We start from the raw sequence: 18,428 nt of genomic DNA, 5'->3' as shown, positions 1-18,428 counted from the left end.
TGCTGCTTGTTGGCTTAGGTTTCTCTTGCATGCTCAGTTACATTTTTTGTATAGCCCAGGCCCACTCGCTCAAATGTGGTACTTTCCACAGTGGTCTGAGCCTTTCTATGTCAATTAGCAATCCAGAAGATGCTCTGTGGATGTGCCCATAGTGCAATCCGATGGTGTCAGTTCCTTAGTTGAGAGTCCCTCTTCCTCATTACATCTAGGTCTGCGTCAGGTAGACTAACCTTGACAATGTGGGATGCGAAATGATGCAGGCACAGAAGACAAACATTGCCTTATTTCATAAACTTGAAGCAATAGCTCAGTCCTTAACGGGGAGGCTCACAGGCTCAGCCATTAAAGGGGAGGCTCACAGGCTCAGCCATTAAAGGGGAGGCTCACAGGCTCAGCCATTAAAGGGGAGGCTCACAGGCTCAGCCATTAACGGGGAGGCTCACAGGCTGAGCCATTAAAGGGGAGGTTCACAGGCTCAGCCATTAAAGGGGAGGCTCACAACCAAATGTATAAACATACAGAATAATGAGCAGTGGAGGTTGGAAGAAGCGGAATAAAAGGAAGAGGGGGATTACTCCAAATCAGCAGTTCCATTAGACAGAGTGAGTTCCAGCATTTACTGCACGGAATAATGACTATAACTGGCATACACAAAAGTAACAGGATTTAATCATTCCACACTGGAGGCATATCCAAAGATCTTCATTGTACCTCATGAAGAGGTCCAGTTATAATGCCATTTGAGAACTTTTAAAAGATCAATTGTTTTAGACTTAGTGTGAACGTATGCTTGTTTGAGAGTGTGTGAGTGTGAGCACATGCAGGCCACAGTGGGTGTGGAGATAAAAGTAGCAGCGGAAGTGCCAGCCATTACCCTCTACCTCACACAAGGTATTTGCACAGCAAGCCCTTTACCAACTGAGCTGTCTCATCAGACCCTACTTTGGTTTTTGAGGCAGGGTCTCTCCTTGGTCTGGAGCTCATCAAGTAGGCAAGACAGGCCAGCAAGTCCTGAGGATGTACCAGTCATTCAGAAAGACAAATGAACTGTGCCAGACTTGTTGCATCTTAACATTATGGCTGAAGTCCCAAAATAAAATGGGACTTTATTTTTTATATAGTTCAGCCTTAATATTTATTGTGATAATTATTATGAGAAACCTTTTTCTCAACATTGCAGTGTTCTTAAATATGACAAAAATAAACCATTCATGGTCAGACTCTAGACATCTGAGACAATACCAGCTAAGTTGTATTGAACTGGGTTTCCTTTTTACCTCATTCAGATCATGATCCTGCTGAACTGCCATGTTGGGAGAGGAGAAGAAGGTGCTAGGTGTGGACAGGGCTAGGAGGAACATATTCTTTTGTAGATCAAAGACCAGGAGCAAAGGCCTGTAAAGGGTGAGGTTTGATGTATCCTTGGCCAAATTCAGAGGCCAGAAGTAGCATCAAGTAGAGCAAAGAAGAACACAGAGACAGGAATGTGAGCAGATGTAAAAGGCAATTCTTGAAGCCACCTGCAAGACAAGCCTACACTGATATGCCAGCCCCAGAGCAGGCAAGTCATGGAAGTAGGTAGAGCTAGGTGGTGAGTAACAAGGAATGGCATCTGTAGCTAGAGTTGAGGCGTTCTGCTATAGTAGGCTGTGCCATGAACATTGCAGAGACCGGCTTCTGACCTTCTGCTCTACCATGGCTTCAGAGGAACTGTTCAGGTGAGTTTCTCCTTCCTACACAGTGGAATGTTTGGCAGTTAAGTTCCTGGTTGCCTTCTCCCTCTCCAGCTCGATTACCAACACTCTCTTCAGGCATAGCTACACAGACCTCTGCCCTTCCCCCAGATACTTTCTAAAGCAGTTCTGCCCTGTAAATGGGGGAAAGGGCAAGGACCTGTCTCTCTTCCCTGCGATCACCTCTCATAACTAAGTCTGAACTTTGTTTGCCTGGCCATTTTGCTTCTGAGATAAGTGACATGCTGGCAAGCAATTCAACTTCACACTCACGCTTCTCTACCCTCTGCTACCCTATAAAGCACCTTTTGGATTTGTACAAAAAAAAGATTTTCGTATGACTGTACAAGTTCCAAGATTTATGAATTGGCAATGGCACTTCTAGCATGCTGAAATTATAAAGGCCATTTTAAAATTATAATTAGTGGATTATGTGGTCCAATAAACAGAATCTGTCAAGATTTTATAATAATTAGTATTGTGAAGATGAATAACATTCCTTCTTAATAAAATCATGGGAAGAGGATAGTTTCAAAGCATTCCCGGATGCCTGCTAAGCATTTGTTTACAGTCAGAGATCAGAACTGTTCTCAGTTGTGGTCAAAGAAGGCTCCTTTTGCAATGGGATGAGATTCATAAGTGGTACAGACACTAAGTGATTCTTTAGTGCTCATAACTAAATAGAATATCAAGGTTCAGGGAAGAGGACAGAAGAAGCAAAAAGAATATAAAAGTCCTATAGGATGGGGTTGGAGTGCCGTGAACTTCTGAATGTAACACGGGCTTCACATTCATGAATTCATAGCAACTGCAGTTACCTACCCAAGACCTCTATATGATTAGAGCTGTCAACATTTCATCATGGATGGCAGAGAAGCTCAGAAGGCCCTAGCGATTACTGGCCATTTAATAACAGCTAGGGAGCTAGTACCATTTTCCTCAGTGATGTAACTACCGATAAGTTGCTCATGCCTCATTCACATAAACAACCCTAATGAAGGTTAATGGGTCACAAAGAGACATGAAGTGGAACAAAAAGGGTCTTGATGTGAGAGGGAGGGAGAAGAGAAAAGCTAAAGGGTGCTGAATATAATACAATTAATTGCATACACATAAAATTATCAAAACATTCAAAATCTGTGCTGCTTAAAGCGGGAATTTATAATTCAGTATAATATTTTTAAAACTTTGAAGAATAACACTTCTCAAGTTGTCATCTGGACGTTGTTTGAGAAAATACTATCTCTCATCTACCTACCTGTCCAGAGCTTGGTTTGGTTTCTCCAGTTATCAACTTAATGGTTGTACTTTTACCGGCTCCATTGTGTCCCAGTAATCCTACAACCTCACCTGAGAAAAAGAAGACACGTTAGTAACCAGAGTGTCTATTATAGGTTCCTCTGTGTGATGGGTGCTTTGAGATGGACCTTAAATATGATTTTATATTTTGATTGTCATGTTATGGGAAAGGATGTGCATAACATAGGCTTAAAACTGCGTACAACACGAGATAGCTCAGAAATGGGAGGGCGCACTGCGCTTGTAGAGGACCTAAATTTGGTTATTAGTACCCATAGCAGGCACCTCTTAAACTCCACCTCCTTGAGACCTGGTGCTCAATCTAGATCTGGAAGCATCTACTCAGGCAAGCGCAAATGCCCACACCCAATAGAAGTATAATTAAAAACAAAATAAATCTCTAAAAGGATCATGCTCAAGCATAATAGAATACTACATATTACAGACCTTCTGTAGACACTATAAGTCATGAAGAAAATTAAAAACTTGGCTCTAGGGTAAAAAAAAGGATCGGGTGTCTGCTTTTAACACTTTTACTCCGTATAGCACTGAAAATTTCAACCACAGCAATTATTTAAGACAATTGAATCATCCCTGTTAGCCAATAATGTGATTCTACACATAGAAAACCTTTTTAAAATCCACAGAAGGATGAAAGTGGCAAGATGGGAAGCCAGTATACCAAATAGGTAGCTTTTCTTTTCACTTCAAATTTATTTATTTATTTATTTATTTATTTATTTATTTATTTATTTATTTTGGTTTTTCAAGACAGGGTTTCTCTGTGTAGCCCTGGCTTGTCCTGGAAAACTCACTCTGTAGACCAGGTTGGCCTCGAACTCAGAAATCCACCTGCCTCTGCCTCCCAAGTGCTGGGATTAAAGGCGTGAGCCACCACTACCTGGCTAAATTTGTTTTATTTGTATGAATGTTTTATCTGCATTTATGCTTGTGCATCACACAAGTTCCTGGTGCCAGCTAAGGTCAGAAGAGGGTATCGGATCCCTCAGAACTGGAGTTTCTGATGGTGATGAGAGCTACCATGTGGATACTGGTAACCAAATGAAGATTCTCTGCAGGAGCAACTGGGTCTTAACCATTGAGCCATCTCTCCTGCTCCAGGTAGTATCTATATGCATCAATATGATCACACTGAGAGAGAAAAACCTATTCACAGCAAGTATACAGAGTAAGACATATAGCAGTTAATATAATATAGTATATAGCAATAAATATAATGATGCAATATAATGTAATATAATAATATAACAATACATATAACTAAGTGGATGAAAAATCTTTTTAATGAAAATTACAGGATACTGGAGAAAGAACTAAAGACACTGAGAATAAAACAAGCAAAAAAACAAGAGATGGAATGAAAACCAAGAAGGGGTTACTTGATACTGGATAGAGAGATGGCAGACAAAGCGGGGAGTGGAGGACCAGGGAAACTGGGTGGCTGGAGATGATCACTATACCACATTGGCATGCATGGAAATGTCGGGGTGCATCCCATTAACTTGTACAATTAATATGTATTAATTAAAGCAAACTATATGATGATATGGGGAGGGGCAATAGCTGTGAGGACACTGAAGAGGGACAGAGATTTTTGAGTGTCGGCTACCTGCCCAGAGCCACAGGATGAGGAAAGACTAAGTCATAGTGTGTCAGACAGAGAGAGAGAGAGAGAAGTTGGCCAATAGGCTCTCCATACCCCGTGGTCCAGATATCAGGTTGGAATGGCAGAATGTAGGTCAGTTCCCTGGTAAACAACATTGATTAGAAGAGCAACAGCGTCGATTGAATAGAAAGACTGTATTTTAAATGGTTTAATGACAAAGAATGCTTGTGGTTTTCACACCAGTGTGACTGTGCCCCTACTCAAAGGAAAAATCATGTCCATACAGAAACAGTCAACAGCCACTCTCCTGGAAAAAGATGAAATAGCATAGCTTCTGAGCCTGCCGACTGAAGGACAGGGATGCTAACGTTTGGAGGATGTTCCTGTGCCAGAACCCATATCCAACCTTTTCGAACGCAAAAGGAGATGTTTCTTGTGGCTATCTTCTTCTTGCTCTTAAGAACAAAGCATTTCTTCTTTTCCTTGTACTCCTTGCGAAGGCAGCTGGCAATGATGGCTGGCTTCTGCAAAAACATCGTGCCACTGAATGATCATTATCAATCTAATTCAACTCCAAAAAATATATTAAAACAGAAACAAGTATAATTAATCCTATCATCAACCATTTGATTAAGTTCTAATCATTTCCCTTATTGTGCTATCTACTGTGCTATCTACTGCAAAACATCCTGAATATTATACTGCAGGTGGGGAATCTAATGTAGGTTCCCCAAACCAACACGGCTTGGCCTTGGTGCTTCTAGTTATTCTTAGTTATACACCTAAAATCCATATAATCTCATTGTTGTCCAATAAATAGGTATTCAGAATTCCCAAAACATTCTTTGCGCTAACATGGGAGCATAGCAAGACATAATTTTCTTATGCTTTAGTAATAGTTTAAAAGTTTTTTGAGACACATCCAAAACTGTAAATTTTATCATGAACCCTTTAATTTTGGATGTAATAATGTTTCAAAATAGTATGATAGAATTGTTAGCCTTCAAAGAGTCTCAATTTCACACCTTGCTAGATTTCTTTGGTCCATTGAAGGAAAAATAATTCAACTCCAAAAAAATATATTAAAACAGAAACAAGTATAATTAATCCTATCATCTACCACTTGATTAAGTTCTAATCATTTCCCTTATTGTGCTATCTACTGTGCTATCTAATGCAAAACATCTTGAATATTATACTGCATGTGGTGTGCATTCATTTAAGTTTGGGAACAATCATTAAGATAAAATATCTCTTTATCAAGAGAATAGTACTCTCAACATCCCAATTGGGCTAGGTTTTTCACTTGGACAAGGGCCTACTACTCCAGGGAGTTGTTGGGCTCATCTTAAGCCATGCTAAAGGGCTAGGTGTAACAATTAGTTCTTTAAGGAAATGGTGGACTCCACTGACACACCCCAGAATCCTTACCCCACCTACTACAGGAGCTTACAGGTTGCAGCCATGTAAACTATATGTTATGAATTGTTCAGGAAAGTGGAATTTCTCTGTTTCTTCCTTCTGTCTCTTCTGAGCATGCATTCCTTAATACTTTGGGCTTTCCTCCTAACATGATGGCTTTCCTTGTTCTTCTTCTAAAGCTTCCCTCCCTCCCTCCCTCCCTCCCAGCAATATGGTTGCTCACCTACCATATGTCTTATCTCACAAAAGCTAAATATGACTTCCCTCCACTCTCCTGTTCTGTGCACCTGCTGTGGTTTTGCAGTTTTCCTGCCATAAAGATTTTCTTTTAAAATGTAATAAAAACATCCTTAAGTTTCCATTCTAGCCTAGCCTTAAATTATTTTAGTAATGATTCTAAGAACCCCCAAAATGGCCTTCCAATTTCCACTGTATCACAATCATTCAGAATGTAATGATGACAAGGAACTCTAGTAATTAAATATACTTGCTAGTGTTTGAAAGACACCCCCCCCACACACACACACCAAAAGGCTACAGCTTCTAATACAAGAAATAAAAATCCTCCTGGGATATCCTGTGTGAGTGTTTAATTATAGAACACTAAATAAAGGAATTTTCATGCTATCTGATGAACGCAGAAAGCTTAGTAAACTTGCATTCTCCAGTTGTGGCTGCATGCAAGAACAGCCTAAGTTGTCACCATGATGACTACTTCCAACAATAAAAGTTTTAGCTGCCAATTTGACGTCTGACCTCATGACCTCATATTTCACATGTATCGCTATACTTTGACCTTTTAACCTGAGAAACAAGACAGCTCTTATGAAGTGGCTTACAATGATTTATTATCAAAGCTCATGGTATTGGCTTGAACAAATCTAAGTATGAATGAAATCGTCAAGTGGAATATCTTAGCACCTCACATTTTCAAGCAAGACCAAGTGAAGTAACAATTTTTTTTTTTAACCAAGAATACAAATGTACTGAAGAGTAGGGCTGCTCGTCCCTGAGTACAAGAACAAGTCAATGACTGATCAATGATTACTTTATCATTGGCCGATCAGTGATTGCTTTATCACTATGTATTCGGGGAAAGTGCTCATTTCTTTTAAGGGTACGTATGAAGCGGTTGAAGATGTTTTTTGTTTTAAAGTGGAACTCTTGAACACATTCCTTAACTGCAAACAGATTAAGACAGTTCTTCTGTGAGCTACTTTACAAGGCTTGCCTCGTGGAAGTCCGCTGAAGTCAAAACATTTGCTGTCCACACTCTCTCTAGACCCACATCTTCATCTTCCCCGTCTGGTTCTTCTGGGTTGTTAAATACATGATCACTTCTTGAAGAAATTCTATAGACAAAGAAATTCATTAATAACTTATCGTTGGGGTCCATAGCGTGGAGTCCAGTCCTCTATGTTTTTTTTTTAAATCGGAGTAGACTGAGGAACAATAAGTCTTTATAACTTCCATCTTTTGTCAGCATATCCATTTCCCTCTCACTTCAAACGTTGGTGGTCAAAGAGTCAACAAGTAAAGCAGTCATTGCTTCACTATTTATTCATAGAGTTATTGTCAATTTTCTTTATTATTTAGACACTATTTTTTAACCTTAATGTACAACTTCATATTGATAGATTAGCAAAAAATGATATCACATTTTATGGAATAAGTACTCTGTGAATAAAATAAATGCAAATTAAGGACATGGTCACATTTTTTTTAGAGTGATGGGCCAGAAAGTTCTAGCTACGTAAATAGGCACAGTCCCTTCTTCGGGATGTCAGAGGACCCCTTGCCTCTCCCTTCCAGCTCACACATTTATGATAAGATAATTAATTTGGTGTTTTCCCCTCACTACCTTCTTCAATGTGGTAATAAGTGATGTGTCAAAACTTGATTCTTCTATCCCACTTTCTAAAACAATGGCAGCAATAGTGTGAGAGTTGGTTGGCCAGCCATTCTCATTTCGTTAGAACAGATGGGCTTTGAGACCTGAAATTCACAGTGGTAAAACTTGAAAGCCCCAGGCAAGCAGAGTTTTTGTTCATTTTTACATTTAATTATTTGTTTGCTTGGTGTGTGTTGGATAGCACATTTTTGAAGAGTTTTTTTCTCTCCTTCCATGGTGTAGGACCTGAGGATTGAACTCAGGTCATCGTATTGGTGGCACATACCATTAATCATTCAGCCACCCCACTCTTGCATACAAGTGTTGATTCCCAAATGTATAATCTAAAAATTAATGAAGACTCAGAAAAGCTAATATGATTCTGGTTGTGTTCCTGAGGCTTGCTTGAATAGAGCATGCTTATTTTCAAGCTGCCTGGATACTTAATCCCATTTTCTTCCTATTACAGGTTAATAGAAAATGCCCAGGACACCTGGGATAGGTTTCTCACTCTATCAACAAAAGAGTTATTGTTTCTGCCACAACCATCCCCACCTTTCAATTCTATGGGCCTTTCTGGGTTGACTGTGTTCCCTCAGCAATCCATGGTACAAAGCAGTTGTCATTCAAACTAAGCTTGCTGCATGTGGTGATTCTTAGCCCTCCCTTGCACATAGTGGCAGATGAAGCCCTGGATTTCTTGTGTTTCTGGTGTGTTGGGCCTGTTTTGACCATAGTTACTACAATCATCTTTAAGACCCAGAACCCATGTTCTGGTAATTGTATTTGTAATTTCCATAACTGCCTCTTCATCATAACCTCATGGACAGGGCGTCCTTGAGAATTTGTATGCTGCCTCTATACAAAATTGTTCAATAAAGAACACAAAACCATGTGATTTCTCCAAACCTAAAGACAGGATCCGTTCTCATTGTTTTCATTCCAAACTTCCTTTCCAGACATTGGAGAATAACTAGGAAGATAGCAAAATGAAGGAAAGGCTAGGAGAAAGAGAGATGTTCTCAGTTAGAAATACCAAATGCTAACATCAGAAGTAAATGGCAAACAGCCTTCTATAGGTGTATACAGGACAAATGGTTAAAATTGCAAGAGCTAGCCATTCATATACTTACAAAATGAGTAAAAATGAATTATAGTTCTTTGTACAGAAACAGAGCAAGTGTTCACACTATCCTACATTATCTTATGCTCTGAACTTCATCCATACCTTAGGATACACCTTCATTTGATGTGAGTGTATGTATGTATGTGTGGGGGTCAGAGGAGGAAATTAGATGTCTTTCTTAATCACTCTTCAGTTTATTAATGGAGTCTGCCTCTCTCACTTGAAACTAGACCTTGTTGGTCTGCCAGTCCAGCTAGCCAGCTAGCCTAGGGGACCTCTATCTCTAATTCAGAGATTCCATGCCCCCCAGCATTTAAATGAATACTGGACATATACACTCTAGTCCTGACTCTTGCACAGAAATAATTTATCCAGTGAGCCATATCCCCAAACCTCTACTGTGTCTTTAGAATTGGAAGGTACAATTTATGTTGTCACTGGATATCTGTTTAACAATGGCTCTATACTTAGAAACATATTACTTTTCTGAGACTTAGCTACATACACATTTTAATTTTCTTTTTTTTTATTCGATATAATTTATTTACATTTCAATTGATTTCCCCTTTTCTAGCCCCCCCCCACTCCCCGAAAGTCCCGCAAACCCCCTTCTCTTCCCCTGTCCTCCCACCCACCCCTTCCCACTTCCCGGTTCTGGTTTTGCTGAATACTGTTTCACTGAGTCTTTCCAGAACCAGGGGCCACTCCTCCTTTCTTCTTGTACCTCATTTGATGTGTGGATTATGATTTGGGTATTCCAGTTTTCTAGGTTAATATCCACTTATTAGTGAGTGCATACCATGATTCACCTTTTGAGTCTGGGTTATCTCACTTAGTATGATATTCTCTAGCTCCATCCATTTGCCTAAGAATTTCATAAATTCATTGTTTCTAATGGCTGAATAGTACTCCATTGTGTAGATATACCACATTTTTTGCATCCACTCTTCTGTTGAGGGATACCTGGGTTCTTTCCAGCATCTGGCAATTACAAATAGGGCTGCTATGAACATAGTAGAACATGTATCCTTATTACATGGTGGGGAGTCTTCTGGGTATATGCCCAGGAGTGGTATAGCAGGATCTTCTGGAAGTAAGGTACCCAGTTTTCGGAGGAACCGCCAGACTGATTTCCAGAGTGGTTGTACCAATTTGCAACCCCACCAGCAGTGGAGGAGTGTTCCTCTTTCTCCACATCCTCTCCAACACCTGCTGTCTCCTGAATTTTTAATCTTAGCCATTCTGACTGGTGTACATTTTAATTTTCAAACTAGGGCTGGGGGTGTTTTGACCAGTGACAGAACATTTGTGTAACAAATGTACAAGTCCTGGGTTTGATCTCCAGAACTATTTTTCCCCACTCAAAATATGATCAAGAAAACATCCTGTATCATTTATGCAAGGATGTCTCTGTGCGCAGTAATATTTGAACAAGAAGGATACTTACAGCTAGGAAAAGTAGATAGGAATACTCCCTTTCTTGTTCAGAAATTGTGTCAGAATATTCACGATTCTGTAAAGAGAGAACAAATCAGTAAGTTTTATGCCAATGTGATTTGGCCATTGATCAACTCTACTAGTGTAGCCTTTCCCCAGATTTTCCCATGGGCACAAAGGAAGTATCAACTGTTAAATATGTAGCTAGGGGTTGCTATCCTTCTTCTCATGCCATGCAACCATTTCTCTAAAGGATGATATTCAGTGTTTAAGGATCAGCTACTGAGAGAATCCAGGGAACAGAGGAGGCAGGTCCCCATTCTGTACCCATAATTCCTTGGTGTTGCTCCACTCTTTCCTATGATTCTTCACTGGAAGTTTAGAATCTCTAAGGAGTAAAGGGAAAATAACTTTCAGGAAATACATCTGGTCTGTGAGCAAAGTGGAAATTTATTGCTGTTGTATCAACTCTAGATAGGGTGTATCAAATACAAACATATAGCATAAAAGCCACACGAATATTAGCACTTTAAAGCACAGAATCTCAGAGATTAAGTGCAAATTTTGTATGTATTAGTAGTGTAAAGAACACCAAAGGATTTTATTTGCATCAATGGTTTTTTTTCCCTCTACTGCTTACTACCCATGTCCCCGGGAAATAGCAGCAAACACTAAATTTTCACTTGTAGGTAAATGGGGCTATGGTATAACAGGCAAACTCTTCCTGATTCAATTAAGAATTTTCTACAGGTTTTGTGGCTTGGCTAGTGTCCCACTCCTCCACTGGAAGTCTTTTATGGTTACAGGGGATGGCCATATTTAGGTTCCATATTCACCTCTGTTAGGAGTCTTAACCAGAGTTACCTAATAGATTCCTGGGTTTGCCATTGTTTTAGGTTTCTAGCTAGTCCCAGAGATGCACCACCACAGATTCCAGATCTCCTCCCTCTCTCTCTCTCTCTCCCTCTCTCTCTCCCCCCTCTCTAAATATATACCGATACCGATACATATACATACACATATACATATATATCCCCACTTCATCTCTCCTGTTCCTCTCTTCCTCTCCCCTACAACATTTCTTCCCACCAAACCCCAGATGTCTATTTTATTTCCCCTTCTCAGTGAGATTCAAACATCCTCCTTGGACCCTCCTTGTTACTTAGCTTCTTTGGGTCTGTGGACTGTAGCCTGGTTATTCTATATTTTATGGCCAACATTCACTTTTAAGTGAGTATATGCCAGGTATATCCTTTTGGGATTGGATGATATTCTCGGGATGATATTCTCAAGTTTCCTTCCTTTGCCTACAAAATTCATGTCTCTGCTTTAAATAGCTGAATAGTATTCCATTGTGTAAATGAACCACATTCTCTTTCTCCATTCTTCAGTTGAGTAGCATTTAGGTTGCTTCCAGTTTCTGGTTATTATGAATAAAGCTGCTATGAACATGCAGACATCCAGTTTAATCCACCACCATTTGTTAAAGATGCTTTCTTTTTTCCACTTTATAGTTTTGGCTTATTTGTCAAAAATCAAGAGTCCATAGGTATGTGGATTTACTTCTAGGACTTCAATTTGATTCCATTGATCAATCTGTCTGGTTTTATGCCAATCCATACAGGTTTTATTACTATTGCTCTGTAAAACACCTTGATCAGAGGTGCTAATACCCTTCAGCAGTTATTTTATTGCATAGGATTGCTTTAGCAATCCTGTTTTTCTTTTGTTCTGTTTTTCAATGTAAAGTTGAGTATTGTTGTTTCAAGATCTGAAAAGAATTGTGTTAGAATTTTGATGGTAATTGCATTGAATCTCTAGATTGCTTTTCATAAGATGACCACCTTTACTATTTTAATTCTACTAATCCATGGAGCATGGGAGATCTTTCCATCTTCTATTATCTTCTTCAGTTTCTTCAAATACTTGAAGTTATTGTCATATAAGTCTTTCACTTGCCTGGACACAAACTTTGCCACAAAACCTTCAACCCATAATATGTCCTACCTACAAGATGTGCATAGTAAAGATAGAGAAGAAATTGAGATAACAACCAACCAATAATTGGCCCAGGTTGATATCCATCCCATGAGAGAGATCCCACCCCTAACACTATTAATGATATTCTGCTATACTTGCAGACAGGAGTCTAGCATAACTATCATCTCAGAGGTTTCGCCCAGAAACTGATGGAAACAGATGCAGAAACTCACAGCCAAATATTAAAGAAAGCTTGGGGAATCCTATTGAAGAGGGGTAGGAAGGCTTGAAGGATCCAGAGAGGTCAAGAACACCACAAGAAAACAAACATACAGAATTAACTAACCTGGGCCCATAGGTGTAGCAGAATTTCCCCCCAATCAATTTAAATATTAATACAACAAGAAGCCTGTTGTTGGACAGGCAAAAGGAAGGCGGAGCTAAGAGTTTAAGAGATGGGAGAGGAAAAGAAGAGGAGGGGGAGGAGGAGAGAAGATGGATGGAGAAGATGAACCTTATCCACGTAGCTTTGCATAGCCACAGGTAGCTATAAATATCATAAAGTTTAGAATAATTGGGATAATTTGTCTAATCTAGGTGGGTAACTTGTATAATTATCAATTGGCTCTGAAATTATTGTGTGTGTGTCTTGTGAATTGAGAATTTAACCATATATAAAACTGACTGATAAATATAAGCTTTTAGCGTTTTGATTTACTGGGTTAAGGGGATTTGTGACAACTAGGCATAGGGTGTGGATGCCCACAAAGACTGAGCCACCAAACAGAGAGCAAGAATGGAATGGACCTAGGCCCTCAGCTCATATGTAACAGGTATGCATCTCAGTCTTCATATGGGACTCCCAATAGCAGGAGCAGGGGCTGTATGTGCTATGTTGCTTGCCTTTAGATCACTCTCCCCTAACTAGGCTGCCTTGCTTAGCCACAATATGAGAAGATGTCTTATAAAAAGATAGTCTTACTGCAACTTGATATGCCAAGATAGGTTGATATCCATGGGAGGCCTCCCATCTTCTGAGGATAAAGGGAGGACAGGAGGATGAGGAGGAGGATGAGAAGAAAGGACTGGAAGAGGAGATAAGAAAAATTGATGTTTGGAGTATGTTAGTTATGGTTTCCATTGTTGTGAAGGGACAAAATGACCAAGGCAACTCTTATAAAGGAAAATACTTAATTGGGACTGGCTTACAGTTTCAGAGGTTCAGTCTATTATTATCATGTCAGGAAGTATGACATGACAGCATGCAGGCAGACATTGTGCTGGATAAGGATCTGAGAATTCTATATCTTTATTTGAAAGCAGCCAGGAGGAGACTAGAATTCTACACATTGGCAGAGCCAGACCATAGGAGACCTCAAATTCTACTTACACAGTGATACACTTCCTCCAACAAGGCTGCACCTCCTCCAATAATTCCACACCTCCTAATAGTGCCACTCCCTGTGGCCAAGCATACAAACACATGAATATACATGGGGAGCAAGCTTATTCAAATCATCACATTCCACTCCCTGGCCCCCATTACAGTCATAATACATTGCAAAATGCTTTTAGTTCAACTTCAAAAGTCCCCATAGTCTATCACATTCTCAAAGTTCAAAAGTCTAAAGCTCAAAGTTTCTTCTGAGATTCATGCAATCACTGAACTTTAATCCCCAATTCAATCAAAATCAAGAAACAGATCACGCACTTCCAGCATCACAGGATAGAAATTTTGATTCTAAAACATCAAAGTGAGGCAATACCAGACCAAAGAAGACCAAAAGCCTGCTCAGCAAGCTCCAAACTCTGTATCTCCCTGTCTGATGCCCAACTCTTCTCAGCTGTGTTAACTGAAGCACACTTCTTTTTCTTAGGGTGGATCTACTCCCCCTTTCTAGCAACTTTTCCCAGAAGGCATCCCACAGGCCTAGCATCCCTAATCTTTTGGGCTATCCAAAGGAACTTCAACTTCACAGCTTCTTGTTCCAATATCTGGGATCTACACATAATTTTCTAGGATCCTCCAAAGGGCTTAGATCACTTCTCCAGCTCTTCCCTCTGTAGCACACTAGGCTCTGGGCACTCCACTCCACAAGTGCTGCTGTTCTTGATGGTCATCCCATGGTACTAGGCTGCACTTTCACAAATAGCCTCTCATAAGCTCTCTCTATGGGGCCAAGCCTCAACTTCTTTGCATGACCCCTTCAGTTCTGGGCCTTCAACTGCTATTGAGACTGCACATTCACAAATGGCCTTTACTAGTTCTCACAGCACCAAGCCTCAGCTTCTCTCCATGAATGTTCATGCCTTGAAAACCAGTACCATCTGGGTGATTCTTACATGTCACCAATTTCAGCTGCCAGCTCAGTGTCTCTGGAATACAGCTTGTTGAGCTCTCACAAACCACTTCCCAGAAGATTTCCCTCCAGCTAACCAGCATCAGATATCCCAGTAACCCCTACTATTACTGATTCTAAATCCAGAGCCACATGGCTGAAGCTGCCAAAATCTGCTGCTTGATGGAGCTAGAACATGGCCCCCTTGCACTTCATCACCAGCTTTCTGTTTTCAATGCTTTCCTCCACTGTCTAAGCTTGTCTGTCCTGAAATTTGCTCTGTAGACTGACATTGAACTCAAATATCTGTATCCCTCTGTCTCCTGAATACTAGGATTAAAGTGGTGTAGCACCACACCCAGACCTAAGCTTCTCTTTAATTTCTTTTCACAAGATCTTTATAAGCATGGCCACTGTCTCTCATGTTTTGGACTAAGGACATGTGTTGATGTGGATCAAAAGTATATATCATCCCATATCAAGATCCATATCCAAAGCCTGGGTCTTCCAGCCTCAAGATCGGGATCATACCTGTGCCCTTCATGACTGGAGTATAGTTCATTCCAGATATAGTAAAGTTGAAAACTGATAATAACCATAATGAGTCATCCTTTGACAATTTGGCACACAATCATATCTCTTTAAGTCCAAATGAAAGCAATAACCAGGTCATAATAATGCCTAGCATGATATAACTATCCCTGTTTCAACTGTGAACACATGAACAATAATTTTAGTGCAGAGGGACCTTGTCCAAAGGTTATCATTCCCTTAATTCGATTTGATATCCTTGAACAAAGAATTTAGTTCCATTCCACTTCCTGGTGCCCCTTTAATCTTTAAACACACACACACACACACACACACACACGCAGATATATATATATATATATATATATATATATATATATACATACATACATACATACATATACTTTGTACTTATCCTTTCTCAATTTGCTATGTCTGATCAAAAAACGTTCTTCATAAGAATGAACCACAGGACAGAGTCTATGATAGGCTATTGACACTTTAGGAGGTTTCCTTTGTCAATGCAATAAATTTAAATCTCTTAACTTTAGCCTCAAGCTTACTTTTCAGACAAGGGCAAAACCCAGCTACATTCTTCACCAAAATATCAGAAAAATAGTTTCTAGGCCACATACTAAAATTCTTCTCCTCTGAATCTTCTTGAGCCAGAGAACAACAATTCAAATCACCCTCAGCACCACTGTCTTTCATGCTTCTACTAGTATGGCCCATTAAGTTTCACTTAAGGCATTACATTGCTTTTCTAATGCACAGTTCCAAAATTTACACTCCTCCAAACAAAAATATGGTCAGGATTATCACAGAAAACCCCCCACTCCTGATACCAATTTCTGTCTTAGGATTTCCAATGTTGTGAAGGAACAAAATGATGAAGGCAACTCTAATAAAGGAAAACATTTAATTTGGGTTTAATTTCAGAGATTCAGTTCATTATCATCATGGGAGGAAGGATGGCAACATCCAGGCAGACATGGTGCTGGAGAAGGAACCAAGAATTCTACATTTTTATCTGAAGGCAACCAGAAAAAGACTGGAATTCTACACTGGGTAGAGCCTGAGCATAAAAGACATCAATATTTGCCTAAACAGTGATGTATTTCCTCCAACAAGGCCACACCCTCTTAATAGTGCCACTCCCTATGGCCAAGCATTCAAATGCATAAGTCTAAGGGAGTCAAACCTTCAAGTCATCTCAGGGATGTAAAGTAAAATTTTAAAAAGAGCAAGCTGTTACAACCACTCTGGAAATCAATCTGGCGGTTCCTCAGAAAATTGGACCCAGCTATACCACTCCTGGCCATATACCCAAAAGATGTTCCACCATATAACAAGGATGCATACTCCACTATGTTCATAGCAGCCTTATTTATAATAGCCAGAAGCTGGAAAGAACCCATATGTCCCTTAACAGAGGAAGGGATACAGAAAATGTGGTACATTTACACAAGAGACTCAGCTATTAAAAACAATGACTTCATGAAATTGGCAAATGGATGGAACTAGAAAATATTATCCTGAGAGAGGTAACCCAGTCACAAAAGAACACACATGGTATGCACTCACTGATAAGTAGATATCAGTCCAAAAGCTCAGAATACCCAAGATACAATTCACAGACAAATGAAGCTCAAGAAGAAGGAAGACACTAGTGTGGATGTTTCAGTCCTTCTTAGAAGCAGAAACAAAATACTCACAGGAGGTAATGATGAGACAAAGTATGGAACAGAGACTGAAGGAAAGGCCATCCAGAGACTGCCCCACCTGAGGATTCATCCCTTATACAGACACCAAATCTAGACACTAATGCTGATGCCAAGAAGTGCTTGCTGACAGGAGCCTGATATAGCAGTCGCCTGAGAGGCTCTGCCAGAGTCTGATAAATACAAATACAGCCACCCATTGGACTGAGCACAGGGTCCCTAATGAAGAAGTTAGAGAAAGGACTGAAGGAGCTGAAGGGGCTTTCAACCCTATAGGAAGAACAACAATATCAACCAACCAGATCCCCTAGAACTCCCAGAGACTAAACCACCAAGGAGTACACATGGAAGGACTGATGTCTCCAGCGCATATGCAGCAAAGGATGGCTTTGTCAGACATCAATTCGAGAAGAGGCCCTTGGTCCTGTGAAGGCTCAATGCCTCAGTGTAGGGGAACACCAGGACAGGGAGGTGGGAGTGGGCAGGTGGTTGAGGGAACACCCTCTTAGAAGCAGGGAAATGGGGAATAGGATAGGGGGTTTCCAGAGGGGAAACTAGGAATAGGGATAACATTTGAAATGTAAATAAATAAAATATCCAATAAAAATGTTTAAAAAAGGAAGAAATAAATTTAAAAAGGGAAAAATAATAAAAATTTAAAAATACTTTAAATATTCAGTCTTCAGAGTATATATTTTCTAACTCAAGACCAAACTTTTGCAATGGCTCCCCTATTATGAGACACTTATAGAAATGTTGCACATGTCTTACCTCAAAATGTAATAATGTGCAGCCTCCCAATGCAGCAGGTGGAATCAGGGTAATAGAACAAAACAGTGAGGTATCTCTAAAGAAGTCAATAAGCATAAAAAACATAGAGAAGAAAGAGACCTAGAAGGAAATGAAATACATGCTTTTAGTTGCTTTCTAAAATGCAATGGAAGGGGCTAAGGAATGACTCGCCAGTTAAGTCCATGTTTTGCTCTTACAGAGGACCCAAGTTTAGTTCCTTGTACACATGTCAAGTAGTTCACACCTTCCTGTAACTCCAGCTTCACAAAACACAACACTGTTTTCTGGAGCCATCACTTGTGAACACACACACACTTAAACACACACACACACAAATTTTAAAACCAAAAATTAAATGTATTTTCAATTTATTCTAGCCTGATTTCCATTGTCATAAAATTAACATCATCACCAACATTGCTCTTGGCTAATCATTGGAAATTTAACAAAGCTGGACAAATATAGAATCTGATGCATAGACTAAAGATTCTGTGTCAAGTTTTAATCACTGAAGAAAGGAAATAAAGGTG

General features: G+C 39.8%; 1 protein-coding gene across 3 annotated transcripts in view; it reads right to left on the bottom strand.

Moving 5' to 3' along the window:
* The window catches only part of LOC127693648 (ABC-type organic anion transporter ABCA8A), a 76,200-nt gene that overhangs the window by 8,307 nt on the left and 49,465 nt on the right, over nucleotides 1-18,428 (bottom strand). For 2 of the 3 annotated variants that reach the window (XM_052194657.1, XM_052194658.1), the window contains exons 26-31: nucleotides 17,878-17,997; nucleotides 10,546-10,611; nucleotides 8,882-8,973; nucleotides 7,313-7,433; nucleotides 5,066-5,183; nucleotides 2,992-3,083 (exon numbers count right to left, since the gene is read on the bottom strand). In XM_052194657.1, coding sequence (XP_052050617.1) covers nucleotides 2,992-3,083; nucleotides 5,066-5,183; nucleotides 7,313-7,433; nucleotides 8,882-8,973; nucleotides 10,546-10,611; nucleotides 17,878-17,997 — 609 coding nt within the window. The remainder of the gene's footprint in view (nucleotides 1-2,991; nucleotides 3,084-5,065; nucleotides 5,184-7,312; nucleotides 7,434-8,881; nucleotides 8,974-10,545; nucleotides 10,612-17,877; nucleotides 17,998-18,428) is intronic. The other variant, XM_052194659.1, reaches the window with a different exon arrangement.

This window comes from Apodemus sylvaticus, chromosome 10 (assembly GCF_947179515.1).
Source record: "Apodemus sylvaticus chromosome 10, mApoSyl1.1, whole genome shotgun sequence".
Taxonomy (NCBI): domain Eukaryota; kingdom Metazoa; phylum Chordata; class Mammalia; order Rodentia; family Muridae; genus Apodemus; species Apodemus sylvaticus.
Note: the sequence above shows the minus strand (reverse complement) of the source record. Positions and strands in the feature narration are given on the sequence as shown.